General features: G+C 55.5%; 1 protein-coding gene across 1 annotated transcript in view; it reads right to left on the reverse strand.

The window, feature by feature from the left end:
• Window positions 1-189: 189 nt before the first annotated feature.
• Window positions 190-26,639, reverse strand: part of ADCY3 (adenylate cyclase 3) — an 82,790-nt gene continuing 56,340 nt past the window's right edge. Inside the window, exons 4-22 of the mRNA XM_012788115.3 lie at window positions 22,676-22,806; window positions 22,066-22,177; window positions 21,796-21,923; window positions 20,370-20,528; window positions 19,721-19,898; window positions 14,615-14,743; window positions 12,866-13,008; window positions 12,580-12,741; window positions 10,141-10,228; window positions 9,275-9,391; window positions 7,202-7,461; window positions 6,859-6,924; window positions 5,559-5,640; window positions 4,573-4,731; window positions 3,944-4,090; window positions 3,244-3,363; window positions 2,599-2,722; window positions 1,774-1,898; window positions 190-1,140 (exon numbers count right to left, since the gene is read on the reverse strand). Of these exons, the coding sequence (XP_012643569.1) occupies window positions 958-1,140; window positions 1,774-1,898; window positions 2,599-2,722; window positions 3,244-3,363; window positions 3,944-4,090; window positions 4,573-4,731; window positions 5,559-5,640; window positions 6,859-6,924; window positions 7,202-7,461; window positions 9,275-9,391; window positions 10,141-10,228; window positions 12,580-12,741; window positions 12,866-13,008; window positions 14,615-14,743; window positions 19,721-19,898; window positions 20,370-20,528; window positions 21,796-21,923; window positions 22,066-22,177; window positions 22,676-22,806 (2,613 nt within the window). The 3' untranslated portion in view covers window positions 190-957. The remainder of the gene's footprint in view (window positions 1,141-1,773; window positions 1,899-2,598; window positions 2,723-3,243; window positions 3,364-3,943; window positions 4,091-4,572; window positions 4,732-5,558; window positions 5,641-6,858; window positions 6,925-7,201; window positions 7,462-9,274; window positions 9,392-10,140; window positions 10,229-12,579; window positions 12,742-12,865; window positions 13,009-14,614; window positions 14,744-19,720; window positions 19,899-20,369; window positions 20,529-21,795; window positions 21,924-22,065; window positions 22,178-22,675; window positions 22,807-26,639) is intronic.

Consider the following 26,639-nt stretch of genomic DNA (forward strand, 5'->3'; position numbering starts at 1 on the left):
ATTATTGTCAGGACATAGCCTCCATGTGTGCAAGCTCTAATGAACTCTGGGGAGAGTGCAGTGGCTTGGACCTCAGCTTAATAGCTCTTGCCTTCCAGGCACGTGGTGAGGACCAGTGGCAGGAGTTAGCAAAGCACTTTTAGCCCTTCTCAGATAAGAAATATTAACAGAATTTTCACAATGATCACATTCAAGTTGAATAAAGCTTTTAATAAAACAGTCTTGTTCTTTATCAATACCTGTAAATTCTCTTTTAAAGCAGTAGCAAAGGCGACTGTAGCAAGAGCTCAAAAGGCAAGGCAATATCGGAAAGTGTTTTTAAACAGAAGGTTAAAAATATAAATGTAGAAGATCTGTTTATATATTTTTCTTTCAGAAATAAATTCCCCTCCCCCCCACCAGGTGAAAGGAAATATTGCACTTTCTGCTCTCATGACTAAGGTGACAGGGGTTCCAGAAGAACCTTTCAAGATTATCAGGACAAGGGACATTTCACCTAATCGGACCACACGGAGACAACCAGGACTCCAGGATGTAAAGCGTCTCCAGCAGTGTCCCGCCCCATCTGAAGCAGAGCTTCCTCACTGCGCCCAGCCCAGCAGCAAAGGCAGCTGTGTCTGCCTCTGCTTCGCTCCTGCTCACAGTGGCCAGGGCCTCTCTGGGGCAAGAAGGGCTGGGTTGGAACAAGGGCTCTGAAAGGATTGTTCCAGTACTACGCCTAAGACCCCTGCTCGGGGGATGCTACAGGCACACTGAGGGATAGTATGGCTGCCCTCAGAGCTCACACATCCACAAACAAATGAAGGCTTGAGGAGATTTTTAAACCTAAAGTCTATGTGATTGTGCACTTCAACAATTCAGGAGAATGTCGGGACTTGGTAATTTGTCATGTCCCAAGGCCTTTCTCTGATTAAAAAAAAATAGATTCTCCCTTCCCGTTTGGATTGTTGTGGGACCTCAGGAGTTGTCTACCACCTGGTGGGGTAGTGTGACAGAGGAGCCGTTGGGGAAGGCAGCTGGCCTGTCCCGTCCCTTCAAGAAAAAGGTCAGCAGCTCCCCCTTTCCCTTCACGAAGATGGGACCGCGCCTCACAAAGCGGAAGCCATACTCTCGAAGGATGACTTGTGTTTCTTCCACCACCTGTGGCGGGAGAACAGAACGGGAGGGCTTGGGGTTAGAGGGTGAGCCTAGACTGAGGGTGGCCACAGGGGTCTTGGGTGGTTGGAGCTGAGTGCTAACCCCTGCATAACCCACAGGTCCCAGATGGCACTAGGCCCCTGGCACTCTCCTCCAAACCTCCCAGGGCCAGGCCCGTCCATTCTACCCCCAGCCAGGCGGTGGGTGAGAGCAGGAGGAGGTTGGGTGAGCTGTGCGGAGCCCTCCGCTCTCCCAGAGATAGTCTTCATCCTGTCTCTCCTACGGGGACAGCCACAGGTTGCCTACTCTCTGGGAACTTTTATTCCCTGTTCTTCTGTCCCTTTGATCCTTTTGTGGAGCTTTCCTGCCAGACCCAGCTGATATAGAGCAGGATTGCTGCAGGAGCAGCTGCTACAGGCACAAGAAGTTTATACCAAGAGGCAGGCTATTCTCATCCAGAACTTAAAACCTAAATTTCGCAAATGGGTTGAAGCATCTCCCTTCTCTTGATGCTTGTAGAGACCTCTCTTCCCGCTTGTGCCCTTAATCTCGCAGCACTGCTGACTTATGTTCTGGGCCAGGTGGAGGAAGCACTAGTGCATGGCAATGAACTATTCGCTGTGTGGCTGGACTTACCTGAATGTTGCCCATGACCCCTGTGGACTCCATCCTGCTGGCCACGTTAACAGTGTTGCCCCAGATGTCATAGTGTGGTTTCCGGGCTCCAATGACCCCAGCCAAAACACCTCCTTTGTTCATGCCTGGGGTAGAGGCATAAAGTTAGTACAGCCACATGCCAAATCCTGTCATTAGCCTTTCTTAGAACCCACCACAGCTCTTCTACAGAATTTGTCACCTGACTCCTGCCATAAAGCTCCTAATTATATAATATGTCATATTCTTCATTAAACTTATCTAAGTTACTGGAGGGCAGAAATTGTGTCTCCTGTTTATCCTGTTCTTGCCATGTGCTTGGCAAACATCAGTTACCCCAGTGTGTTGACTAACGTAGCATGGTAGGGGCAGGCTTTGCTAACACACCTGGTATTTCAAGTCTCCTGTAACCTCACCTAGAAGGAATGAGACCCTCAGTAGGGGGAAGCTGGTAATGTTAACTCCTTTCAAAAAGGCAGGCTGGTCTGAGAAGAGCCAAGCCCTCCGCAGGCACAGAAACCCCCTTGGAAAGGCAGATAACAAACTGACTTCTCTGCCGGATTCAGAAGGAAGGCCAAGCTACCAGTGTAAACAAGCAGGGACAGGTATAGCTTGACCATTTCATCAGCTAGATTTTCAGTTAGATCATCTACAGAGACCGAACTGAAGGCCCTTCAGCTCCCTTCCAGCTCTGCATGTGATCCTCCCCAGTCCAGATGCCTCAGGTCTTGCTAAGCCTCCTGTCTTTCCTGCAAATTTGCTGGGTCCCTGCGTCAGAAGAGGCCATACAAAACCTGGCGCCCTCACCTATGCGCAGCATGAAGTTGTTGAAGGACTGGTTGTTGATGTTCGTAAGTGTGTCCTTCATGGCGAGTGCAAAGTCGGCCAGGTCGGCCAGGTGCTGCCAGCGCTCCTTGTCAGACTTGTCCTCCTGTGCCAGAGTAGCAGAGAATGTGTCAGGAGCCATCCAGGCCTGTAACTGCAGTAGCCTGCTCACCTGCCTTCTTCCCTTAGCAATGTTCTGGGCATGGATTCCTACCTAGTTGTTTCAAGCCTCATTTCCTTCCTCCTTGCGCAGCTTTTATCACTGCACAATTGCATAGATGGCTCCTGCGCCCCAGCTCTTATGAAAGCACAGAGCCTTGAGGGGTGTCCACAGTGCACATGCATCACCTTAGGCCTATGCTGTAGGACAGTGATGGTGTTTATTATGTGTGTTCTGTTTTTCTGCTCATTAAATTTTCCCAGTATGCCCTATTTCATATTTATATTTATTTATGGTTACATGGTGCTGGTGGCATGTGACCCCTTGGCACAACAGCACTTCTCTTTTGCTCTTGTAACCTCACATTTCCCACACATCTAGGCAAGGCAGGAACAAGGTGGAGGGGGCCAATCTCTTGCCCTGGAGCAGAGCCTCTCCCCTCTCTAGCCACTGGGGTGGGTAGCTACCTTGCTGGAGCTGGTAAAGCCATTGGTGTTGACATCTGGGGTGACTCCTGAAGCTGCCATGTAGGTGCTGCCAATGGTTTTGATCTTGGTGATGACTCGGAATTTGGGATTGTCCAGGAGCTGAGACCAGGATTAAAGAAAGAATCGTCAGCAGAGTCAAGGCAGATGAGTGAGCTAACAAAATGACAGATATAAGGACCCCACAAAACATCCAAGAGTCGTAGAGATGCTTTCCTATAAAAGCTTTTATTTATTCCACTGCTTATCTGCCATACGATCCTGGGCAAACTTCCTCACTTTCTGAGTTTAGTTTCCACAACCTTAACATTGAGATAAAAGTGCCAGTCTCCTAGGGTGGTTGAGCACATATATAAAGGCATTTTCCTTAATAAACAACTTGTCCAATAGATGTTTACTGACTCTGAATTTGAAAGTAGGAGGAATCAGAGGGGTCCTCAAGATCTTGTTTGGCTAGCCCTTATCCTGTGACCTTGCAGGTGACTTCCCAGGCTCCCACCCCCACAAACCCCACAGTTCCAAAGGCTGCAGAATTCCATATGTTATAGGAGGACCTTATCTGGGAAAATGTAGCTGGTCTGGGGTGTCTAGAACGTTCTCTTAGGCTTCTGCAGCCTGTCCCAGGATGCAATCTGGAATGGGCCAGCTTTGTGCAGGAGGAGGGGGCAGGACAGGCACTCACGGAGTCAAAATCTGAGATGATCTCATTGAGGAAGCGCAGACACTCAATGCCACCATTATTGATGCTCTCTTCTGTGTAGAAGTCAGCGAAGTTGGGCAGGGAGGCAAACATGACTCCAATCTCATCATACGACTGGCTGTACAGCTCCTAAAACGAGGCAGGGCCAATGTGCTCAGTGTTCAACTTACTGCATGATGTGCTACAGGAACGAGTCCGCCTTCCACACGCAGTAAGTGCGCTCTTAGAATACTTAAAAAATAGCTCATCACTACTTGGAATAAATAAAAGAATAGCTTCTCTGGTCCCTCTAACAGTCCCAGCTATGAGGAACAGGGTACAGTGGAGCTGGAAACCACTCTGTTTTGAGAATACCGCAGTCAACAGCAAGGCGGTCTCTAGCCAAGGCCTAGTTTTCTGAAATGCAGCCTCACATGTATGGCCCCATAAACAACATTTGCAGCAGCACCCCTTTACAGAAGTTCTGAGAAACACTTCCCTCCCGCTTTCATCGTGGTTGCCATTGAGGTTCCACCCTGCTGCAATCCCGTCACAAGAAGGCCTAGCCCAGAGAAAGCAGATGAAGACCAACGGCCCCCTGGTTCCAGGCTGCACTTGGCCACACCCCTCACCTCATCTCTCTTCTTGGACCCCAGGAAATGGCGTGCCACATGTTCAGGCAGCATGTTGGTGACCAACGCCTCATTCCAGCGTCGCATTTCATAGACACGTTCCTTCTGGTCGTGGACCTCGATCTTCCACAAGAATAACGTCCGTGCCAGTTTCTCCACCTACGGACACAGACAAGGCAAGGCGTTTGCTCTAAGCTGGTCACTCAATGGAGAGATGAAAAACAACACAAATGGAGGGGTTGCCCTTGGAAAAACTGGAAGGGAGACGGCTAAATGGCAAGGGAAATAAGACCCTGTAAGAATTAGGCTGATTGGAAAGGCCACCCTATAGTTGCAGTGAGGACGCCAGCCTCTGTGGTTACAGCAGAGAGCCGAGAGGCCTTCCATATGTGTGGGGCCTCCTGGGGCCTAATTTTAGCTATGGCTCTGTCCTGTGGAGGTGGCAGCAGTGGAGATCTCCCAGCCTGGTGTGTGGTCCCCATTTCGGGCAGGCTCCACTTGGCTAAGAAGTGACGTGAGGAGGCTGCACTTTCCCTGGAAAACCACTGGGGGGCACTTGAGCCAACATGGAGCCATAGTAGGCCCTTGTACAGGATCTTTTCCCGCCCTCTCTCCCTCACGCTTCTTTTCCTTTTAAATAAAACTTCACCATCTCCCTTTCCCTTCCTCTTCTGGCTCCATGGCCACTGTGTTAGTGACCCTAGTGCCAGGTGAGTGCAGAGGCTATGAGCGCTGGCCTAGGCTTTTGTGCCAGCACTGCCTCCCCTCCCACCCGCCCTGTGCTTCCTTCAGCATCCTGGAGATCAGAGGAAGAGGCACAGAACTGTTTTCCTCGTATTAATCACTGAGGAGGAAACCAGAATACAGAGCAGGTGGTGGCTTGACCAGGGTCACGCGGCATTTGGGGTAAAGGGAGCCAGCATTCCTTGGAGGCTCGGGTTCTTAGCTGCTGTGAGCACGGGAGGAAGGGAGGGTGGGGCACTCACATGGCGGGAGAAGTAGTAAAAGCTCAGCGTCATGATGAGCATCATCGCTGTCATCGAGTACTTGGAAGGCACCAGCGGCAGCCTGCCGGACAGAGAGGGGAACGAGGGAGAGACTGCCTGAGCCGCCCTCCTGCACGGACTTAGTCCCTCTGACAGGTGCTCCTGCTTCCTGTCACCCTGAGCCCTTCCACGTCAAGTCCAGGCCCCCAGGCAGTAAAACTTTCTTAAATCACTGGGCTCCTGTCTGACAGCCAACCAACCCCTGCCGCTCCCACTACACTGGGTGTTCACATCAGGGCTGTCCCCCGAGGTTAACAGACGCTGCATCGCCTGACCAGGCACAGTTGTTACTGTGTAAGAATTTGGAGAAATAATAAACATGGGACTGGGGTACAATTTCACCATGGTGTTTTACAATTTTCAGCCATATTTTCATGTGGAGCTGTAGTTAATTTCCATCACTGTATAGTATTCTAATATATGGATATACCCTAATTTATATATCCATTTACTGTTGATACATTTGGGTTCTTTTCATTTATTTTGGGGGGGGAGTGTCTACTATGAACCATGCTGCTATGGACATTCTTGTACATACATCCTGGGGCATATATATAATATGTGCATGAATTTCTCTAAGATACAGACATCTGTAGGAGTAGAATTGCAGGGACATAGGCCTATTTGTAATTTTACTAAATAACTTCACATTTTTTCTAATGTGGTTGTATCAATTTGTACACCCACCTGGAGAGTATGAGGGACCACTGTACTTGATATTGCTGGACTCTAATTTTTGCCAAAACTTCCCTGAAGGTCTATTCAGGTCAATGAATCATAAAATGCTAAAACCTTATCTCTGAAAGGGACCTTAGGGAACTTCTAGTTCGATTTAAGATTCAGGACAACTGACCTGCCTGTGACCCTACAGAGCATTCAGTAACTGCTACAGGGTTAGAATCCAGATCTTCTAACTGCAAAGTGTGTTCTTTCCTCCTCGTCTTCCTGCTACCTGTCTGCCCTGCCAGCCCATTAAAAATGCAGCCATCATCCACCTAGCAGTTCCTTCTCACTTCACCCTGCCTCTGTAGCCCACCCTCCACACCCTGCCGCCGCGCTTCAAGCTTCACCAGCCCGGGTGTCCAGGTCCACACTAGACTCATTCTGCCTCTGCTGCAGCCTCCTAGAGAAACACGTGCCAGATCACGTGCCTTTGGGAGGGTGAGATCCTGGGGCTTTGGCCTGTCTCTAGAGGCAGGTCCCTAAATGCACACCAGGAGGGGAAAGCAGTAGCCCTTACCTGTCAGTGCCATTGAGCCCAGGGCTGGAGAAGACCCGCATCTTCTCCGAGGCCATCACAGCAAAGCTGTTGGACAGACAATAGCATACTCAGGCCCCATATGGGTACAAGAGCCACACACACAGGTACATCTTCCACTCATGGAGAATGGAAAAGATCTATCCCCAGATCCCAGCCAACTTGGGATATGTCCGTGAGAATCTATGCACCCAGGTTCTTGTACAAGCCTTTGATGACCCCCCGAGGCAGAAAGCCACTTCACTGCAGGCACATGACCTTGAAATGGGGACTTGGGGGGTGGGAGGAAGGAGACGATACAGACTCCCAATCAGCTTCATCTTACCTGTGTTCCTGAAAGCGTCTGTGGTCATAGTCATCAAAGATGGGGCGCCAGGCATAGAGGTTGATGGTGGCCACAGCGCCTGTGACGAGTAGCATGAGCGTGAGCTTCACCATGTGGCTGACCTGCACCAGCATGATGGTGGCGATGAGGGACAGCACGGCGACGTAGTTGTAATACTTGGGGTTCTCCAGGCAGCCGCCCTCCACCTCTGTCCCTGCCGTCCCGTTGCTGGGTCCTGAGTAGTACTGGAGACAGCTCAGCTGGAGGCCAGGATGGCGGGCGGGAAACGCATGCAAGGGAACAGCGACGCTGGTCAGAGAGGGCTGGGCCGGGGCAGTGAAATTCAGCTGCCACCTCCCACAGCTCCCTCAGAAATGCCAAGAAAGATGGAAAGATTTACCAGGAAGTAAGCATTCAGAGTTAGTAATTGCTATTAAGCTTTACCATCATCTCTTGGGATGTTCACAAAAATATTCTATTTTTAGTACCGCCCCATTATATAGAAAACTCAGAGGACAAACTTGCCAAGAGCAGCACAACCAGCAGGCAGTAAAGCCAGAACTAGCAGCCAAGCCTTCAGCCTCCAAATCCAACTGCTCTTCCCTCCCCACATCACACTGCTGCCACGGGAGGGGCTGTGGGGCCGGCCAGCCCCACTCACAGCTCCTGGGCTGACTGCCAGTCTCTGCCCAAACGCTTCCATCTGGGGGACACTCACTGCCTTCTGGGGTCTGTTCACTAGTTCCACTGTTGGGCAGACACAGTCAGTAGAAGTGCATCCGTCAGCTGAATCAATCCTATTTTTTTGTACCTTTCACCCACCGGGGCTATCCTGCTTTGGCCAAGTGCTGGGCATGCAATTCTGGCATGTGCAAAGTTTCATTCCTCCCTAGTTTTTTACCCCTCCATAGGTGATGGCATCTCCAGATGTCCTGCAGAGTGTCGATGACCATGTTAAACGGTGGTCCCCAGACCTGGGCACCAGGCTCTGGTGGGTTCGGACATGCAAGGAGTCTAAGGCTTCTTTTCCCTGGGTAGTGGGCACCGTGCGAGCCACGGGCATGTTAGGTTCTGGAGCTCCTAACTCCTCATTCCAGTTGGAGTTTTGCCTGATTAGTTGTAGCCCTGGAGCTTTTCATACTACTGCCAGAATAAATCTCCATGCTGAGTTTATTCCTGTGATTAACTTATTAAAGAAAAATGCCGCAAATAATATAACCAACATTGTATTGGAGGCTGTGACAACTGACAGCTCCAATAACAGCTCCACGCACTCAATGCTCAATAACTGCCTGGTGGTTCTAAACCAACAGATCTGGGCTTCTAAATCCTTCCCTTCTCCCCAAGAAGCATCTGTCTGCCCCCTGATGGGACCCCATCTCCTCCCTGAATGAATGAGAGCAGAGAACAGAAGATGACCTTGTCTGCCCTTAGTGATAGGGGCTCTGTGAAGCTGCTGTCCCCACTGACCCACCTCTAGGAAGGTCTGGCTGTGATCAAATGGCTGAAGGTGACACAGGGGGAACAGGTGCACCTTCCTGCCCTGACGGGGACACTGGCCACACTGCAAGGAGCACTTAGGATATGCAGGATGCTTATGAGGACTGCCCTCTAAGCAGTGAAACAGGGAGGACTGAGATTTAGAACTGCTTTCGTTCTTGATTCTACTTGACATACTGGCTGTGTGACCTAGAGCAAGTGAATTAACCTTTCTGAGCCTTAGTTTCTCCATATTAACTGTGGACACTGACACCAACTTCTCAGGATTGTTATAATGATTAAACGAGTCATGTAAAACACCTAGCACAGGACTGGGCACATGGAACTGGGCTCTTGGACTGTGGGACAGGAAGAGGAGGAGCTGCAAGTTAACAACTCAGTCTCGGATTCCCTGGACAGCAGGGAGGAGATGCCCTAGGTTTGGCGGATGATCTGGTTAGGAACCTGGATGCCGCTCCCACCCCGCATTTGATGGTGGGAGAAAGGGACTAATGAGCTGCTCCCAATGCCCACACAGAAGCCTTTCCCCACTGAGAACGGGGTGTCCCTTCAGTATGGACAGCAGGCGCTCACCATGTCCACGACATTCGCCATAACCAGGATGAAGATGGCTAACATGGCCCAGGTGTTCCTGGCCCAGCGGGTCCGGTCGATCCAAGTTGAGAAGGCCACAAGCTTCTTAGGAAAGGCCTAGAAGGAAAGGAATTTCAAGGGCCATGAGCCTCTGACAGCCCTTTCTCCCGCAGACATGGCTGCCAATGACTCCGGCTGCTCCCACGCTCTAGTTCCAGGAACCTAGAAAGTGGTACTTTGTCTGCAAGTTAGCTGACAGCGAGGAACGGCGCTGTGACAAGAGTGCACGACTCCTGGTACTCTGCTGGTCCTACTCAAGGCATCTGTGTGACACCACGACTCTGAAATCGCAGCCCTTCCCAGAGCAGACAGTGACCGCTCTCCTAGGGCCAAGGCCAGGGCAGGCAGGCTGTGGGAGCTACCTGCCTTTCCTGGGTAGGTGAACCTAAATCTTCCAGGATACCTGGAGAACCACCTGTCAGATTAATTTTCCTAAAACATTGCTTTTCCCTTGTCTTTCTGTTCAGAAGCTTTTCCTCGCACCCCAGTGCCCACAGGAGAAAGTATTAATCCCTTTACTGTGGCGTACAAGGGCCTTCACAGTCGGGGCCCCACACCCTCCAGCCAGGCCGCCGCTGCTTTTCCACCCGTTCCTGTGTATCCATACCCTGCCTTGCCCAGAGCGCTGCAGCGTCAGCCGCCCCAGCCCAGCCTAGGGAGGGCTCGGCTGGTGGCGAATGAACGATGAATAGATGAATAACGCCTGTCTGCCGGGAGGTGACAGAAGCATGACTCCTTCGGTACCCAGTCGGACCAGAGGGCCGCGCACTTCCGGGGCTTTGACCCAACAGGAAAGCACCTCTTACCCGAGGAAAGATGGCGGCCAGCGAGCAGGTGGTCAGGATCAAGAGGAGAATCTCCCCAACCACAAAGGTCACATAGTTTGTCATAAGCCTGCGACAGAGAGAAGACAGGTCAGAGAGAATAATGGGACTGGGCGTGGGGCTAGAGAGGAGGCAGAAAGGGAGGCCCCCGAGCACAGCATGGGCCTGTGCCGGGAAAGTTCCTCGCCGACACCGGGGACTCATTACTGCTGGCGGCGCAGAACCGGACGACGAGGCCCTGACCAGAGGGGCCGCCAGCTGAGCGTGGGCCTGGGAGCGTGCCACTCTCCAGCTGTAACTGTTGGCTGGGACATCTCCCGGAGAAGGGATGACGCACAGACACCCTGGGCAGAGCCCAGTAAAAACTTGGAAGGGACCTTAGGATGCGCGTCTGCCGTGCGCTGGCCAGGGCGGCTCCCTCGCTGCTGGGAGCCGTGGAGAGTTCGCCTTTGACCCCTGCGCAGAGCTTGACACGGGCATGTCCCTCACACAGCCACTTCAGCTCAACTCTGAGGAACGTGCTGTCCTCAAACGCTCCCAGTTAACCCCTCCACGGAAAGTACTTTTGCCAAGAATCCCAGGAACCTCTGTGTTGCTAACGCCAGCGTCCGGTTCTCAGTCACCTTATACCGTTTTTCTCGCTTGGTTTTCAGGATCTTTTCAGACCCCGCTGGTTCCTTCCCGTCTCCCAGCTGTACGCACTGTTGTGCCGGGGCTCGGCCCCTGACCCGTTTTCCTCCCCCGTCTGTATGTGCCCCCGGCCTCGTCATATGTCATCATGCCTTCAGTACAGCCTGTGTGGGGGCGACTCAAGTTTGTGTCCCCAAGCCCCTCCTCTTCCTGAGCTCCAGACTGTGTATCTGGCAGGCATCTCAAACTTAATTCTGACCAAACTCTCAGCTCTGCCTCTCGACTCTCCTCTTCCCACCACCGTCCCCAGCGTGGTTAACAGCCACTGCGTCCTGCCAGCTGCTCAGGTCGGACACGCAGAAGACACCCCGCCCCACTCTCACACCCCACAGCCAATCGTCAGCCAGTCCCGTCAGCTTGCTCTCCGAAACGCATGCAAAACGCCACTTGCCATCATCTTTGCTAACTTCGGCCTGGCCCGAGTCACGTCACCTCTAGCTGGTCTCACTGCCCGCTTTAGCGAGCTCTTGCTCACTACCATGTGTTCCCTGTAATCCTTCCTAGACTCACGTCATAGCTGCTGACTCCTCTGCTCTCGCCAGTGGCCTCCCCCGTTACAGGTGGAAGTGGCACCCTGCCAACTCCCACCACTCTCCCGTGGCGCCCCCGTCCCAGCTGCACTGACCCAGCCTGCCTCGCACCGCTGTCTGAAACAGGGGTCCCCTCGTCCCAGACGGCTCGCTCCTCTCCTGCCTTGGGGCTTCCCTGGAATGTCACCCTGTCCGCAAGGCCTGTTCTGACCATCCTACATAGGAATGCAAACGAAATAAAACTCCCCCATCTTCCTTTCCTGGTTTTATTTTTATCTGCAGTACTTACCACTATCTGCGTACGTATTTTGATTATTTAATGGCTTTGCCTGTTTTCCCTACTGGGATATGGTTCCATGAGGGCAGGGATTTCCGAATGCCGTGTTCACTGCTGTACACCCGGACCCTACGGCAGGTGCGCAGCAGGCCATCAGCAGGTGTTTGTGCAATGAGCAAACCTGATCCTCACAACCCTGAGAGTCGGCCAGGGCAGATGTTGCCCTCATTCTACAGACAAGGAAACTGCTGCTCCACAGCCTTCAGCGACCTGCCCAGGGTCACACGTGCAGAACCACAGATGGGGCGACTGAGTCCAAGGCTCTTTACAGTTCCCCCAACTGTTATCTGCACGGGACTCCCTGCCCCTCCTCTTTGACAGGAACCCCAGAGCAGGAGGGAGTGCTGACCAGCCATGGGGAGGGAGGGTGGCAGTCACCCTCAGGTAGGGCCGCGACATCTGGGGCAAGGATCCCAGAATGCCCCACCTTGCCCCCGAGGACCTGCTGCTATGTTAAGGAGGCCATCAATCTGCACCTGGAGCCTAAAATCTATCTGCACTAACATGAGCCAAGAAAGAAAGGCCAGGTCGGCCTCGGTGACTAAGATTGAGGCAGTGTCTCCATCTTTGTCCCAAGAACCACTCTGGGCCCACGGGGCTAAGGCCTCTCTCCCTCAGCTTTCTCGGCCCTGGAGACATCCCCGCCTGGTGCTAGTGCCACCTGGAACCCAGGGGCAGAAAGCAGGAGGGTCCCGGGCAGAGGCTAGCATTCCCTGGGCCTGAGGCCAGCAGGGCTGCTCTAGTGGGGACAGGGACAAGATCTGCACCCCGACTTCAGGCTCCAGCTGAGGTCCCCAGCCCCTCTTCATGCCACCACGGCTTAGGAAGCTGAAGGCCTTCACCCTCCCCTGTCGCCTCCCTCACCAGGGGTCGATGAGGATCTCCACCAGGGCCGTGCACAGCAGGACCACGCAGGAGCAGCTGAAGGCGGCCCCGCTCTGCTTCTCCTTCTCCACCGAGTAGCGCGTTTCCATCTCGGGGTCCATGAAGCGCATGGACAGGAGGAAGGTGTTTCTCTTCTTCACCCTGCAGCGGGAACAAGCCCCGAGAGTCAGGAAGGCAACACCTGCGCTGGCGTCCGGGGCCTGAGCCCCGTGCTGGGGAGGAGCACCCAGGGTGCGGGCTGGGGCGTCTGCACGCGGCCACTTACACCTGGGCGGACTCTCGCTCGAGCAGGGCTTCGTTGAGTAGCTGGTTGAGCTCGTGCTCGTCCTCAGAGGCGTCCACCACCCTGTCGGCCAGGTCCTGAAGGCGCAGCCTCCGGCGGGGGTTGGGGAACGAGGGGTTGTCGGCCTGTAGGCCAGGGCGGCAGTCAGGGGGCAGAGTGGTGGGGAGGAGTCGGGAAAGATGGAGGTGGAAGAGGAAGGGAGCAGAAGAGACCACACTAACGAGGACTCATCCTTGCAGCTCTAAAAGTCTTTCCTGGCCTAGTCTTTCCAGTGCTCCCACTGGCTCTGTCCTGCTTGGCTTTCGACCCAAAGCTCCCTGCTGCTCTCCCTGGGCCCCAGTAGAGTGACGGTCTGCAGTGCTGGTCACTGACAGCAGTGTCATGGGGGGCGGCCCCAGCTCCCGGCAGGAGACCTGGAATTTGAGGCAGCTGCCGGGCCGGTGCAGTCCTGGCACGTCCTGCTGCGTGGATGGGGGTCACACTGCCGTACACACCAGCACCCTGGGGGCAGGAATGACCCCCAACCCAGGGCTAGGCGCTGTTAAAGGAGCCTTGACGGGAAGTGGTGGAGAAAAGGATGTCCCTGCACTGGCGGCTGGCACGGGCGGGGCAGGTGGAGCTGGGCACCCACTACCGTTTTGTTCCCATCACAGAGGAAAAGCACCAGCTCTGAGGACGGGAAGCCCGACTGTGATTCCACAGCCGCCAGTCCAAACGGTAACTGGGATCGGGCATGTCAAAGCCGCCCAAATGTGTCCGTGAGTGTCTGGGGGCAGAACCAAGGCCCTGGTCTTAGCGCAGGTGGCCGCTGGTTGAGTGTGACCCCCAGATAATGAATGTTACCCCAGCCCCATTTTTCTCCCCTGCAAAGTCATGTGGACGGCCTGTTCCACACGAGGAACCTCTGTCCATGAAGCATATGCTGGAGCAGTGTGACACTGGCTAATGGTGAGGACACACAGTCACAGGCTGCTACAGCTGCTTCTGTGTCCTTCTTGCTAGTAAGTAACGTTGAGTATGTGTTTCCACTTATTAACAAGAAAATCGCAACAAGGAAGAGATACTAAATGTTTGGTGTTCAAGAAAAACCCAGTTTACTGTATTCACGCCCTGTCTACCTTGTTCCCCAGGTCTGATGTAAAGGCATTAGGGGACTTTTCCGTCTCCCTAACGTGGTGACGGGCAACCTCGAGGAGGCTGACATTCCTGTCCCCGCAGCATCCACCCTCCTCAGCGCATATGCTCAAGCAGCTCTTCAGCAGTGGACAAGCCAAGCTGCGCCCTGCCTCTGGGACAGCTCGCCAGTTCCTCACTCTCTCAGTGGGCTTTGCAAACGCCCCCTCTGCACACGCATCGTGGGGGGCTGCAGCCTGGCCGGAGGGGTGAGCCCAGCTCTGAAGTCGCACTTCCCAAACAGTCTCAGATCCTATAGGATTGCCTACGATGTCCTCGCTGATCTCAGAGCTACAGGATTCAGAGCCTCAGCGGGGAGCACCTCCTTTGACCTCACCTACCCACGCCACGTGACTGAGGAGGAGATGGCTGGAGTGTGGGGAGCCAGCTGGGAGGGGTGTCCTGCCCATGGCTGCAGCGCTAAAAAGGAGCAGATCCTGGCTAGCGGCCGTGTCTCCCACTCGCAGCACACGACTCTCGCTGCGGCAATTCACTGCCTTCCTGTCCCTGCCCACATCCTGACCTGTGGGCCCTCGTTGCCCCCAGCCCTGCACGCACCTGGGCATCCTGCTCCTCAGGCTCCTCCGACGTGGACCCGCCAGCGTGGACGCTCCCGTTGGGCTCCTTCGTCCCGATGAGGGCCGGGGAGCTGGGCTTGGAGGAAGTTGGGGCTCCGTTCGGCAGACCCTGCGGTGGAAAGCGGTGGTCATCGGGGACCCCGGACATGGCCAGCTGCCCGTCCCAGCCTGTCTGGAATCTTCCCACTGGGGTTTTAGTAAACCTCATTGACTTAGGAACTTCACTATTCAGTTCCTCCTCTGGAACATTAATTTTAAAATGTTTTTAATTTTCTAGTATCAATTTCCACTATTAAAAATTTTCTAAGTAGAGAAAGACCCAGTTGTTCCAACTCCCATTTCTAAAACAGCAATTCAGTGATAGTGATTCACAGGTGTTTTTTGGTGTAGATCCCTGTCAAAGGCCAGTTTCCCCAATGATTAGTATTTTTCCTGGATAGAATAAACACCGTAACGCAGGGAAACAGTTCATTCATTCATTTAGTAAGTATTTATTGAGTGCCTACTATGTGATAAGAACTGTTCTATCCTGGGGATGCAGACAGACTCCCTGACCTGTGGAGCTCACATTCTCATGAGGACAGGCACAGTGACAAGCAGGTGAGTACACAGGACACAGTGCTATGCAGGAGAGTCGGCACAGGGATCGCCAGGGAGTCCGACTAAAGAGAGCAGGTGTCACTGTGCAGATGACATTTCAGCGAAGACCTGAGGAGCAATCACACAGCTACCCGGGGAGGAGGTACCCCAGGAAGAGAGAACAGCCGGTGCAGAGGGCCTGGAGCAAGCGTATGCCTGGAGAATCTGCACCACCAGGCGGCCGGCGTTGCTGGAGCAGTGAGTGGAAAACGGGGGCCGTGCGCCCGGCTGCCCAGGGCGCCACTGACCTCTTGCCAGGCCTTCGCTTTTACCCTGAGTGAGATGGAAGACCAAAGGGGGGCTCTGAGCAGAGGGATGGCATGATGTCACTTGGCGTTTTAGCAGGTGACTGTGACTGCTGTGTTGAGAAAGGGTGGAGGGGCAGGGAAGGGCGGAGAACTCTGCAGCGATCCGGGCACGAGAGGACAGCGGCTCCGAGGGGCTGGGGTTTGGGGAGTGGCGGGACCGACTCTCGCAGGAAGAGTCAACAGAACGTGCCCGTGGACTGTAAAGAGAGGAGTCAGGATGGCTTCAAATCTTTTGGTCTGAGCAATTAAAGGACGGAGTTGCTGTTAACTGGGATGGGGAGGACTGAGGGAGAGCAGGAGCCTGGCTTTGGACAGGCGACACTGGAGATGCCGTTACAGGCACAAGCGGAGTCCTACAAGCAGCCGTATGTGAGTTCAGGGAAGCCGCTGGGGCTGGAGATACAAATTTGGAAGTTGGCAGTTAAAAAACAATGTGACCCGGCCGGGCGCGGTGGCTCACGCCTGTAATCCTAGTTCTCTGGGAGGCCGAGCCGGGCGGATCGTTTGAGTTCAGGAGTTCGAAACCAACCTGAGCAAGAGCGAGACCCCGTCTCTACCATAAATAGAAAGAAATTAATTGGCCAACTAATATATACAGAAAAAAATTAGCCGGGCATGGTGGCACATGCCTGTAGCCCCCCTACTCGGGAGGCTGAGGCAGTAGGATTGCTTGAGCCCAGGAGTTTGAGGTTGCTGTGAGCTAGGCTGATGCCACGGCACTCACTCTAGCCTGGGCAACAAAGCGAGACTCTGTCGAGAAAAAAAAAAAAAAAAAAAAACAATGTGACTGGATAAGATTGACAACAAGGTTAGTGTCAACAGGGAGACATCTCAGAAGCTTTTTCACACTTTGAGAAGGATTCCTTATGACAATTATCCTCAAACTCCCCTTATCACTTTATTCAGCTAAACCACAGGGAGAGATTTCTGCAAACAGAACTGTGTTCCCTCCTGTGACTTCCTGAGAAGCTCCCCTCATTCCTAACCTCTCCCCACGACCATCCTCTCTCACGCACACATCGCCCTCCCTGCCTCAGTCGCTCCTGCTTCGTTCCTTCTCACTCAGGGGCCGCTGAGTAGGTTCGGTGATCTGCGGGCACTGCCCTGTCCCAGTGCTTGCATGGGACACTCTAAACAAGGGTTGAGCTAATCACGTGGGCTTGTGACAGCTGCGCCAAGCGGGTCGTGTACCAACGCACGTGGGGGCTGGCGGCTGTTACACAGCCCGGCGGCTAAGACAACCAGAATCATCTACAGCAGCTGAACTTCTAAGTTCCCTGAGGAGATGGAACATAGTGGATGCCTGAGTATTTGACGAATGGCATATGACAAAGGGTTAATTTTTCTAATAAACAAAGAGCTCCTACAAATTAAAAAAAGTCATCAAAGGTTAGAAATGAATATGCAATTCACAGAAGAAAATCACCTGGCCGACAGCCATGTTACAAATGCCCAGCCCAACTAATAAAGAAATGAGGTACAAACTATGAGATATCATAGTTTCACCTATAAAATTAACAAAGATAGGCCAAGCGTGGTGGCTCATGCCTATAATCCCAGCACTTTGGGAAGCAGGAGGATGGCTTGAGGCCAGGAGTTTGAGACCAGCCTGGGCAACATAGCAAGACTCCATCTCTAAAAAAAAAAAAAAAAGTAGAAAAATTAACCAGGTGTGGTGTCACATGCCTATTGTCCCAGCTGCTGGGGAGCTTGAGGCAGGAGGATTGCTTGAGCCCAGGAGTGTGAGGCTGCAATGATCACACTGCACTCTACAGTACACTACCCTGGATGACAGAATGAGACCCTGTCTCTTAAAAAAAGAAGAGCTAAAAATAATTGCCCAGTGGTATCAAGGGCATGCTGGGGGTGCAGTGGGGAGCGTGTAGGCAGCATGAGTAAACTGTAAACATACGTATCCTTTAAACCAGTATTTCACATCTAGAAATTTATGTTTTTCAGGCAGGGGCACTAAGAAATTGTTAAACGTCAACTTTATAAAAATATCGAAAACCTGGCTTGCTCCAAATGTCAGTGAAAGAAGTCTTAGAAAGCAAACACCACTCACATTGGAAACAGTGCCGCTGTACTGATTGGTCTGATGAAGTGTTTTTCGGGCCGTGCTGCTGTCCTGTGCAGGGAGCAGCTGGGCGGTAAACAGCAGGCCCCCGTCCCAACTGGCCCAGAGCGTTCCTGCTAACGTGTCTCACTGTGTGTCAGAGAACCCAACTGGCAAAACGTCATGAGGACTCAAACACAGCAGCTTCATAGAAACGACTCTGCCGAGCAAGGTTCCCTGTGCCTCAGTTCCCCACCTGTAATCCTCACAGGGTGTTTGTGATGTGCTGGGAAGTCCTGACTCATATTATGCACCTTGCAAGGGTTTCTTAAATAAAACGAGGAAACAAATACAACATTAGAACAAACAAGAATGAGTAGTGGTGTCACGAAGACAAATATTTGATAGCTGCTTTGTGACTTTAAAGTGGTTCCTAGTAAAACCAAATCTGTGGGTAATTTTTTTAAAAAAAGAATGGCATTTTCTGATTTATTAAAAATTATATATGCCAGTAATGGCAAACTTCCTAGCACCTCTCAAAGGTAGCTAAATCATTGTCAACTTCTGTAGAAGAGTAACAAGGTACATTTTTAATTTGTCCCAGTGAGTATACTCAGGTGCTGCGTCTCACACGCTTAAAAACATGAACGACTCATGGATTCGGAGCAGGGTCAAGTCTGATTTCATGGAACTCTAATTACCATCCCCAAATTTTCTAATTTTCTGAAAGACAGCTTCCTACTAATACTGTTCTGGGTTCTTAAGAGCATTTGCTGTAGCTCAGACTTCACGCCTAGGACAAAATACGCCGTCGTGTCCCTCGCTTCAACACTTAGCACCTAGTGGGTATGGAGCATGTCACATCCACCTTTGTGCTCCTCCCAGCTGAGCAGTGTGACCTGCCCGAAAGGACAGACCCGACAGACATCGAGAGGCAGCGTGGCTGGCAGGGCGGGCGTGAGGTTCGGTTTCAGAACCCGGCTCTGCCGCCCACTCGGTCTGCAGCTCACGCGAGGGTCTGGCCTCGGCTCCCCTCTGCGAAGTGGGCACCGCAGCGCCTCCCGCAGGCTGCCTGGAGGATCAAGTAGGATAAAGGATGCAAAGAAGTGCTATGATAGTGCTACGATTAGATTTGTTGAACAGATGACTACTCTGTGTGTTTGACTGATTTGCTAGTTGTCACATACACCTGGGGGAGGGAAGAAGGGGTCTAGTTTTCTTTTAAAACTTTATCAGGAGTCACCTCTTCAGCAATCGCTCCTGCAGCCTCACCAGAGCGAGCTTGGCTTTAGCCGCAATTAGGCACAGCCTCAGCCCTGGGTGGTCCTAAGGGACATGACATCCCTGAGAACCACCAAACTCTTTAATTGTTCTAAGTCTCATTGGACGGATTCTCCTAACTGAATGAACAAAGAGTTTTGAAGTGCAGATTAGGGAGAATGAAACAGTCTCCAGATTCAGCAGAGACGGTAAAGGATCAATTTCTGCACCAGCTGCCGGTGGCTTCGAATCAGAAGGACTGTCGGGAGGTTTACTGGAAGTGCTGAGGGCTTCCGGCTGCAGAGCCACACGGGACCCCGCCCAAAGACCAGGCCGGAGGGCAGGACCACATGATGGCTCTGTCATTTCTGTCCCACACCTTCTATTTCCCCTCAGGAGACCTTCCTGGCCTTGGTTCTCCTCCTGGAGGACGAGTCACCCTCACCCACACCCCGTCTGTGCCCTCTCTCCCTTGGCGTCTGCGTCACTCCCGTGGCTACACCCACTTCCTCCATGCAGGGGACCGTATCCCCAACCCGGACCACTTTCCTGAGTGCCACCTGCACGCTCCCAGTGGCCTCCCCTTCTGGATGTTGTCTTGGAATACACTCTAGTCACCTTAAATTCAACTGCCACGAATGAAACGGTCTCCCCCAGGAAGCAGCTTTCCCTCTGAAAGGCGCTGCCACTGCTCTCGTGCTCAGTGGGACTCGCCCCCTCCCCCCACGGCCAGCCAGCTTCAAGTCCTGCCAGCTCCCACTCTACAACCTTTCATGAGCCCTCCCTTCCCAACCCCCATCCAGCGGGTGTGGTGGGGACTCACCGAGCCGTTGAGGCCATTCTGGGTGGCCGTTTTCTTCACCTCCGGCCTGGACGCGATGATGAGGTAGGTTTCGATGCCCTTCTCCTCCAGGTAATCGCAGCGGCTGCCCCCGTGGCCGGGCTCCACGTCGAACTCTCCTTTCAGGCAGTCCAAGGTGCTCTGGGAGATGTGCACGCGCCTGGACCACAGCCAGAGAGTCCCTGAGCACCGGCCAAGGCGGCCCTCGCCCACCGCACGGCCACGGCGGCACCGGCTGCTGCTCGGGCCGTGTCCCAGGCATGTGGGGCAGAGGTAAAACAGAGGCAGTCCGACCACTAACTGGTTGTGGGGGCGGCGGGCGCCTGCTCCCCTCTGAGCCTCAGTGCTGATCCCTAAACAGGAATCGTTTTTCCGCATGGGCTGTTTGTTGAGTACCAAATGTGACGAGGAATTTAACTGCCTGCTCTGAATTCTACACGGGTGAGGTCTGATTTCCCCTTGCCTGCTCCCAAGGGGTAGTGAAACCCATTTCTGAGTAGTCGCAGGGGCAGGATGGAGCACTGCCCCCAGGTAAGGCCCCTCGTCCCTCATCTGGACCACAGCCCTGAGGGATGGACAGGATGGTCCCCTTCCTGGTCCTTACTCCTTCCCGCTTGGAAGGGGCGCTCACCCAGGGATGCCACCAGCCTCCATCTTGTTGGCCACAGTGACATCGGTAGACCACACGTCGTACTGCCAGCGCTTCTGGCCCAGGACGCCCCCCAGCACGGTGCCCGTGTGCACCCCTACACGCATGTCCACCCCGGTCTTGGTCTTCTCCCGCACATACCTGCCAGGTCGCAGAGAAAGAGGGGGTCTGGGTGTGGCCCTCACAAGGTGGCCAGCCCGACCCCTGAGGGGAGATCCCTTCCCTGCACGGGCTCCTTCCCCTGAGGCCGAGGGGGCCTTGCGGGGGCCCACAGCCTGCTGCCTGCATCTGAGCAGTGAGACCTGCCGTGGGGCTGACGCAGGCCGAGGCTGGAGCCCAGTCGGCAGTCACAGGCCAGTGGGACGGGGCAGAGTGGCTGTCCTCCCCTCCCTCCGTCCCCTGAAGGCCCTCCAGCTTCTGTCTCCCACTCCTGTATTCACTCTGCGGTTAGGGCTTCACTGAGCGTCTGTGAGCTCCAGGCACGTTCTAGTGCTGCAGACTCAGAGGTAAACAAAACAGCCCTGAGCAGCCCCCGCTTGTGAGCTCCAGGACAGGCAAATACAAAATTCAGAAATTTGCCTGACGGGGACGGGAGGGGAGGTCGAGGTTTCTAATCCTGAACTACTGCCCCCCGCGCCTGGGCTAAAGGCAGCATTTGTGTCTTGCCAGGCCGGCAGGAGATGGGGTTAACCTAGAAGATTGTAAAAATGCAAAGCCACCTGCTCAGGGACAGCGGTGAAGAGCGAGCCCGCTCCTGGATTCCACCCCGTGGGGAAGGAGCCTCGACAGGCGCTTCCCTTCCCACTGGGGTGCTGCTGTCACCCCGGCCCACCAGACAGCTCGACACCAGGGGAACTGTCCTTCCTGAGATCGCCAAGGCCACTTGGAGCAGTGACAAGCAGGGAGAGTGAGGGGAAGACAGTTCACCTCCCTCACAGCCTCTGCCAGGTCACGTGGCCTCAGCAGTCACCTCCGGGTGAGGTGGGGAGGGCAGTCCCTGAACCCACCTGCCTGGGGGGCGCATGGTGAGAAAACACTCGGGGGAAGAGACGGGGACGTGAAGGGGCATCCCAGCACCCATGGCGCGATGGCTCACAACAGCTACTTCCAGCAAAAATATAACGTGGACTAAGGTTGGAAAGCACACCCCAGGGCTGTGGAAGCCCTGCAACGTCCCTAGGCTGTGAGCACGGTAACCCACGCCCCGACTTCCTGGAGCGGGGGACTGAGCCACTGTCAACCAGTGCTGTATCCCAGCGAGCCACGTCCCGTGCCATCAGCAGGCCCCTCCACGGGGCCCTGGCTGGCACCTGCGGGACTGGGGCGGGAGGCCTGCTTCCCCCGGTGCAGGGTCCTGACCCTGCGCGTGCACTGGATCCCCCGTCCCGAGGCACGCGGAGGCACTCACGAGATGGCCTCCACCATGGCGAGCCCCATGAGGATGGAGCAGACGGCGTGGTCCTCGCGGTAGTCGGGCAGGCCGCAGATGCAGTAGTAGCAGTCGCCCAGGATCTTGATCCGCAGCTGGTGGTATTTCTGAAAGGGCAGGGCAGGCTGTGCTCCCGAGTCCCTCGGCCACGGGGAAGTGGCGAGGAGAGCGGAGGGGGACAAGTGGAGAAAGTGAGGGGGCCGGGGAGGACCGGGCACGGCTTGACCCAGGGTGGGGGCGGGTACTTACGGCTGCCAACTTATCGAAGCGGGCAAAGAGCTCGTTGAGCAGCTTCACGAGCTCCTGGGCACTGCAGGCAGAAGACAGCTGGGTGAAGCCCACGATGTCTGCGAAGAGGATGCTGCGAGGAGGGAACGCAGGCGGTGAGGCATGCCTGCTCCACCGCCCGCCCCTGCTCCACCCCACGGGGCAGCCAGGATGGCAGGGGAGCAGCTTTGCTCTCCCCAGAGCAGTGAGACCCTGGCAGCCCCAGGCAAAGTCAGGGCTCTGACACCTCCGCAGGCCTCCCTGCCCCGTGGTGCCTGGGGACCACCCACACTGCCCCACTCCTGCCTGGGCTAGACGCATCCTTCTGCCTGGACTCACGGGTCTAGCCCCGGTGCTGGCGCTGAACGGCTGGGTGACCTCACAGGAGTCCCCTCCCCGCCCTAGGTGATGTCTGTCCAAGGACGGGGCAGACCAGGCAGCTCCGAGCACAGTGCAGCTGCCGTCTGCCAGCTTCTCCCGCGGGGCCCATAGGAGGTCGCCGGGAGACTCTCAAGGCCCTTGGCGCTCGGCAGGGCCCACAAAAGTCGAGTCCCTCCGCGGCCTGTTCTGTGCCGGGGCCCAGGCCGCGCACCTGACGTTCTCGTGGCGGTACATGTACATGGTGTTGAACTGCTGCTGGTCCTTCTGGCTCTCGTCTTTCTTCATGTCCTTCAACATCTCGTCGGCCACATGCTTGGGCAGGATGGAAAGCATGAGGTTCTCCTGCAAGAGCAGGACAGGGTTAGAGGGAGGGCAGGGCCCGGCCTGGCCTTTCCAGGGGCAGGTTCACGTACTGGGGGGAGAAACCCCCTGGTCCTGGCAAGAGATGTCAGCCAGGAGCCACGCCGACCCCCCACCCAGCCCTTGCAGACCCGGGAAGCACCGGGCCCAGGACAGGCGGCGCCCGGCCCTGGGAAGGCTCGGAGCCGGGACGGCCCCTTCAGGGCAGTCAGCAGTGCCTCAGGGAAACCTGAGTGTGGCTCTGTGCTCAGCCTCCTCCTCGCACCACAGGAAGCGTGACAGTCCCCGTGTCAGCTGCTGCACTGTGAGCTCTGGGGCAAGATCTCTGCAGAGTCACCCACCGTGCCTGAAATTCAGATTGGGCCTGACTGGAGACCTGCGTACCTGGTGCCTCGCAAGGTGCCCGTGAGGCAAAACCAGCACAAGTCTGCGCCTCAGAGAGCTGAGGGTGCTGTGGCGGACAGGGGCAGGCACGCCCGCGCAGCGCGGCAGCTCCCGTGACCAGAGAGGGGAGGAGCAGCGGACCACGCAAGTGACGGGGCACGAGGCATCAGGGACTGTCCTGATGGGAGAGAGCCCGGCCGGGCCTTGAAGGTGAGATGCTAGAGCTCCTGCCAGAGGGGCCATGTCCACAAGGCGTGAGCACAAGAACCACACCGGGGTCAGGGACCTGCACATGATTCAGAAACAGGAATGCGACTTGAGAGCCAGGCACGTTTAGATCGGGGCCAGCAAACTGTGGCCTGTGGGCGCACTCTGGCTGCTGCCTGCTCTCATTAATAAAATGTCACTGGCACCCGGCCAAGCCCCTTTGTTTACCTATTGTCTCTGGCTGTTTTTGCTCCAACGGCAGAGCTGAGTGGTTGTGACAGAGACCATATGGCCCGCAAAGCCGAAAATATTTACTATGTGGCTCTTTTCAGAAGTTGTCTGTGGCTCGGGCATCTGGGAGGATGGTGCCGGTCCCGAAACTGGGAACAAAGGAGCGGCAGGCAGCAGGAGGGAAGGCAGGAGTCTGGCTCTGAGGGCTGTGGGCTGCCGTGCGGGGGGCAGGAGACACCAGTGGGCTGAGCCCTGGAAGCCACGGGACAGACGGAGCAGAAGGGAGAGAGGAGAGAGGGGACGACTGACAGGACAACGCGCTGGAGCGCAGGAAGTTGAGGACCGAGGCCCGCAGAGAGCCCTGCCAAGAGGGGAGGGCTACTCCTGCCCCTGCAGGGAGGAAGGTGATGATGGTGGCTGGGGAAGGATGATGGGAGTAACTTGAGGGACAACCTCAAGTTGAGGTTTTGCAGGATGGAAACTGTAAAAGGTCAAGGGCACAAAAACTGTGGCTAATGGCAAGGAACTGAGTACGCTGGGGCCAGTGGGCCAGGCAGCAAAGAAAGTGAGGCCACCTCGGGGAGGCAGAGGCTGCGGCCAAGGGCTGAGGTGCAGAAGAAGCCACAGAAGGGCACGGTGGGGAGGGCGGGATGGCTGAGGGCAGACATGAGGCTGGACAGCAGCAGCCACTGACTCCCAAGGTGGAGCAGGTAACCAGCCAGAGTGTCGCCAGGGCTCAGGTGCGGGAAGTCCGAGCGAGGTGGGTGGGACTCAGGACGTCCAGGAGCTGTGCCCTGCGTGCAGGTCCCAGGAGTTACCTGGGTCTGGGGTGGCCAGAAAACCAGGAGCTAATGGCTCGGTCCTCAGCACCTGAGGCCTGATCAGGGCTCACTGGACCACAGTGGCACTGAGGCTGCGGGTCCCAGGCCACTGGGGCAGGAGCAGGGACCTCACCTCCCGCTGAGGCCAGCTCTGCTGCGTTCAGTGCACCCCGAGGCCCGGGAGAACGCAGCTCACCCGCACGTCAGACGCACCTGCTCTGGGGCAGGAGTGGGACAGAGCTAAGGCGAAGCATCAACTCCTCTCTTCTGGGTGGAGCTGTCAAGAGGTCTCCAGAGACTGGTGTACGCGCACCCCAAAAACCAGAGGGCTGGCGCCTGCTGGCCTCCCCTGGGGGAACCAGCTCTGCCGTAGGGGCAGCCCCTCGCCTCTCCTGGCACGGTCCCCACACCAGGATCCCCCTCCTGGCACATAGGGCTTCCTCTCCGCCGTGCTCTGTGGCTTTATGCTGAGAATTAATCATCTTTCTTGCAGTGGATCACACCATTAGGACAACGACTGTGCCTGGCGCTGGCTCCAGCCTGAAGCACTTACAGTGGTTTTACTGCTATTCTTCCATTTCCACAGTGACAGCTCTTCACTGTTAGAGACTTCGTAATGGCATCATTACAGCTCAGGAACGAGAACCCAAAGTGCGCCCTGCCCTGACTCTACCCACGCTCGGGAAGCAGGTTCCCCCAGGCCCGCAGCCCAGACGGAGCAAGTGCCTGACACTCGGGCCACCACGGTTCTTGGCACCTGCCCTCCCTCTGCGCGTCGAGCATGGCAAGAAGACGCCTGATGCAAAGGGATTCGGGGTGGGGGGGCGTCTCTGGTGGGACCAGGGACACCTCCCGGAATCCAACCGGGCACCGTGAGGAGAGCGTTTCCTCCAGGGAAAAGATGAGGCTTCAGGAGGGTCTTCAAGAAAAGCTGGAGACGAGCCCTGCCAGCTCCCGCGGGTACCAGAGGCCAGCTGCCGCGGTCCTGAGGGGCACGTGGAGCTGAGGGGTGTCGAGGCGGCAGGTGGGGGGGCAGCAGTGAGCTCCGGGATGGGGCTGGGCTGCTGTGCTCAGTGACGGGGCCCCGGCCACACGGGAGTGCGAGGCCCCAGTGCACAGGAGGTGCCCACGAGCTGCCAGGCGCTCACTAACCTCCCGGTGCCTGCTCCCAGGCAGTAACGCGGAGGACCAGGTGATTCATTGCCCTAAAGCACTCGGAACACTGCCTGGCACACAGCACTCGCCCGAGGCACTTCAGCTGTTCCTACAACACCTGACGTTAAAGCAGGGGTCCTCAAACTTTTTAAACAGGGGGCCAGTTCACCGTCCCTCAGACTGTTGGAGAGAGCGGCGCACATTCCACACACGCGCACGGTGAGCCCGGGACGAGTCGGCTGCCAAGCAGGACAGGCAGTGGGGGCAAAAACACCCAGCGGGCTGGATAAATGTCCTCAGTGGGCCCCATTGGCCCTCGGACCGTAGTTTGAGGACCCCTGACGTAAAGTGTGGCGAAGGGGGTCGAGACAGCAGGTGGCTCAGAAAGACAAGGCCTGAGCGTCCTCTGGGCTCCAAAGCTGGCCACAGGTTTATATTATGAAGAGTTCAGTGGGACATCCAGGGTCAGCCAGGCCTCGCAGCTCTGTTCAGTGCAGGCAGGACGGCGGAGGGGGACAGAGAAGGATCCTGCTGCCATTCCGGTCTCAGCGCCCCACCCGCCAACGTGGGCACCCAGGGCACTGCCACGGGAGGAGGGCGTAGGGGTGTGAGCAGGGGGTGGACGTGGAGCGCGAGATTTGGAAAGTCACCTCGCTGTGCGGCCACCCCAGCAGCCAGGCCCACGTGCTCAGGCCCCTCCTGCCCCCTAGACTCGGCCTCAGGGCCCTGTCCCTCCAGAAAAGCCTCTCTGGGCTCCCTTGGAACCTCGGAGGCACCACAGTCCAATCCAGTCCTGTGAGAGGCCCCCTGCTCCGGCCTCAGGCCCAGTTTCCCTCTAAACACTGTCCCTGTCGACTGACACGGAACACAGGTGGTGGCACTGGCACAAAGCCAGTACAGCCCAGAGCCCAAAACACAGCAGCCTCGGAAGGGCCACACCATGGAAGGGGCCGCTGGCTTCTCTCTGGGGGTGGGATGGTGGGGAATTCTCACTTTTTCCTTTATGTATAACCTTTG

The sequence above is a fragment of the Microcebus murinus genome, chromosome 3 (assembly GCF_040939455.1).
Source record: "Microcebus murinus isolate Inina chromosome 3, M.murinus_Inina_mat1.0, whole genome shotgun sequence".
In the NCBI taxonomy this organism is placed as follows: domain Eukaryota; kingdom Metazoa; phylum Chordata; class Mammalia; order Primates; family Cheirogaleidae; genus Microcebus; species Microcebus murinus.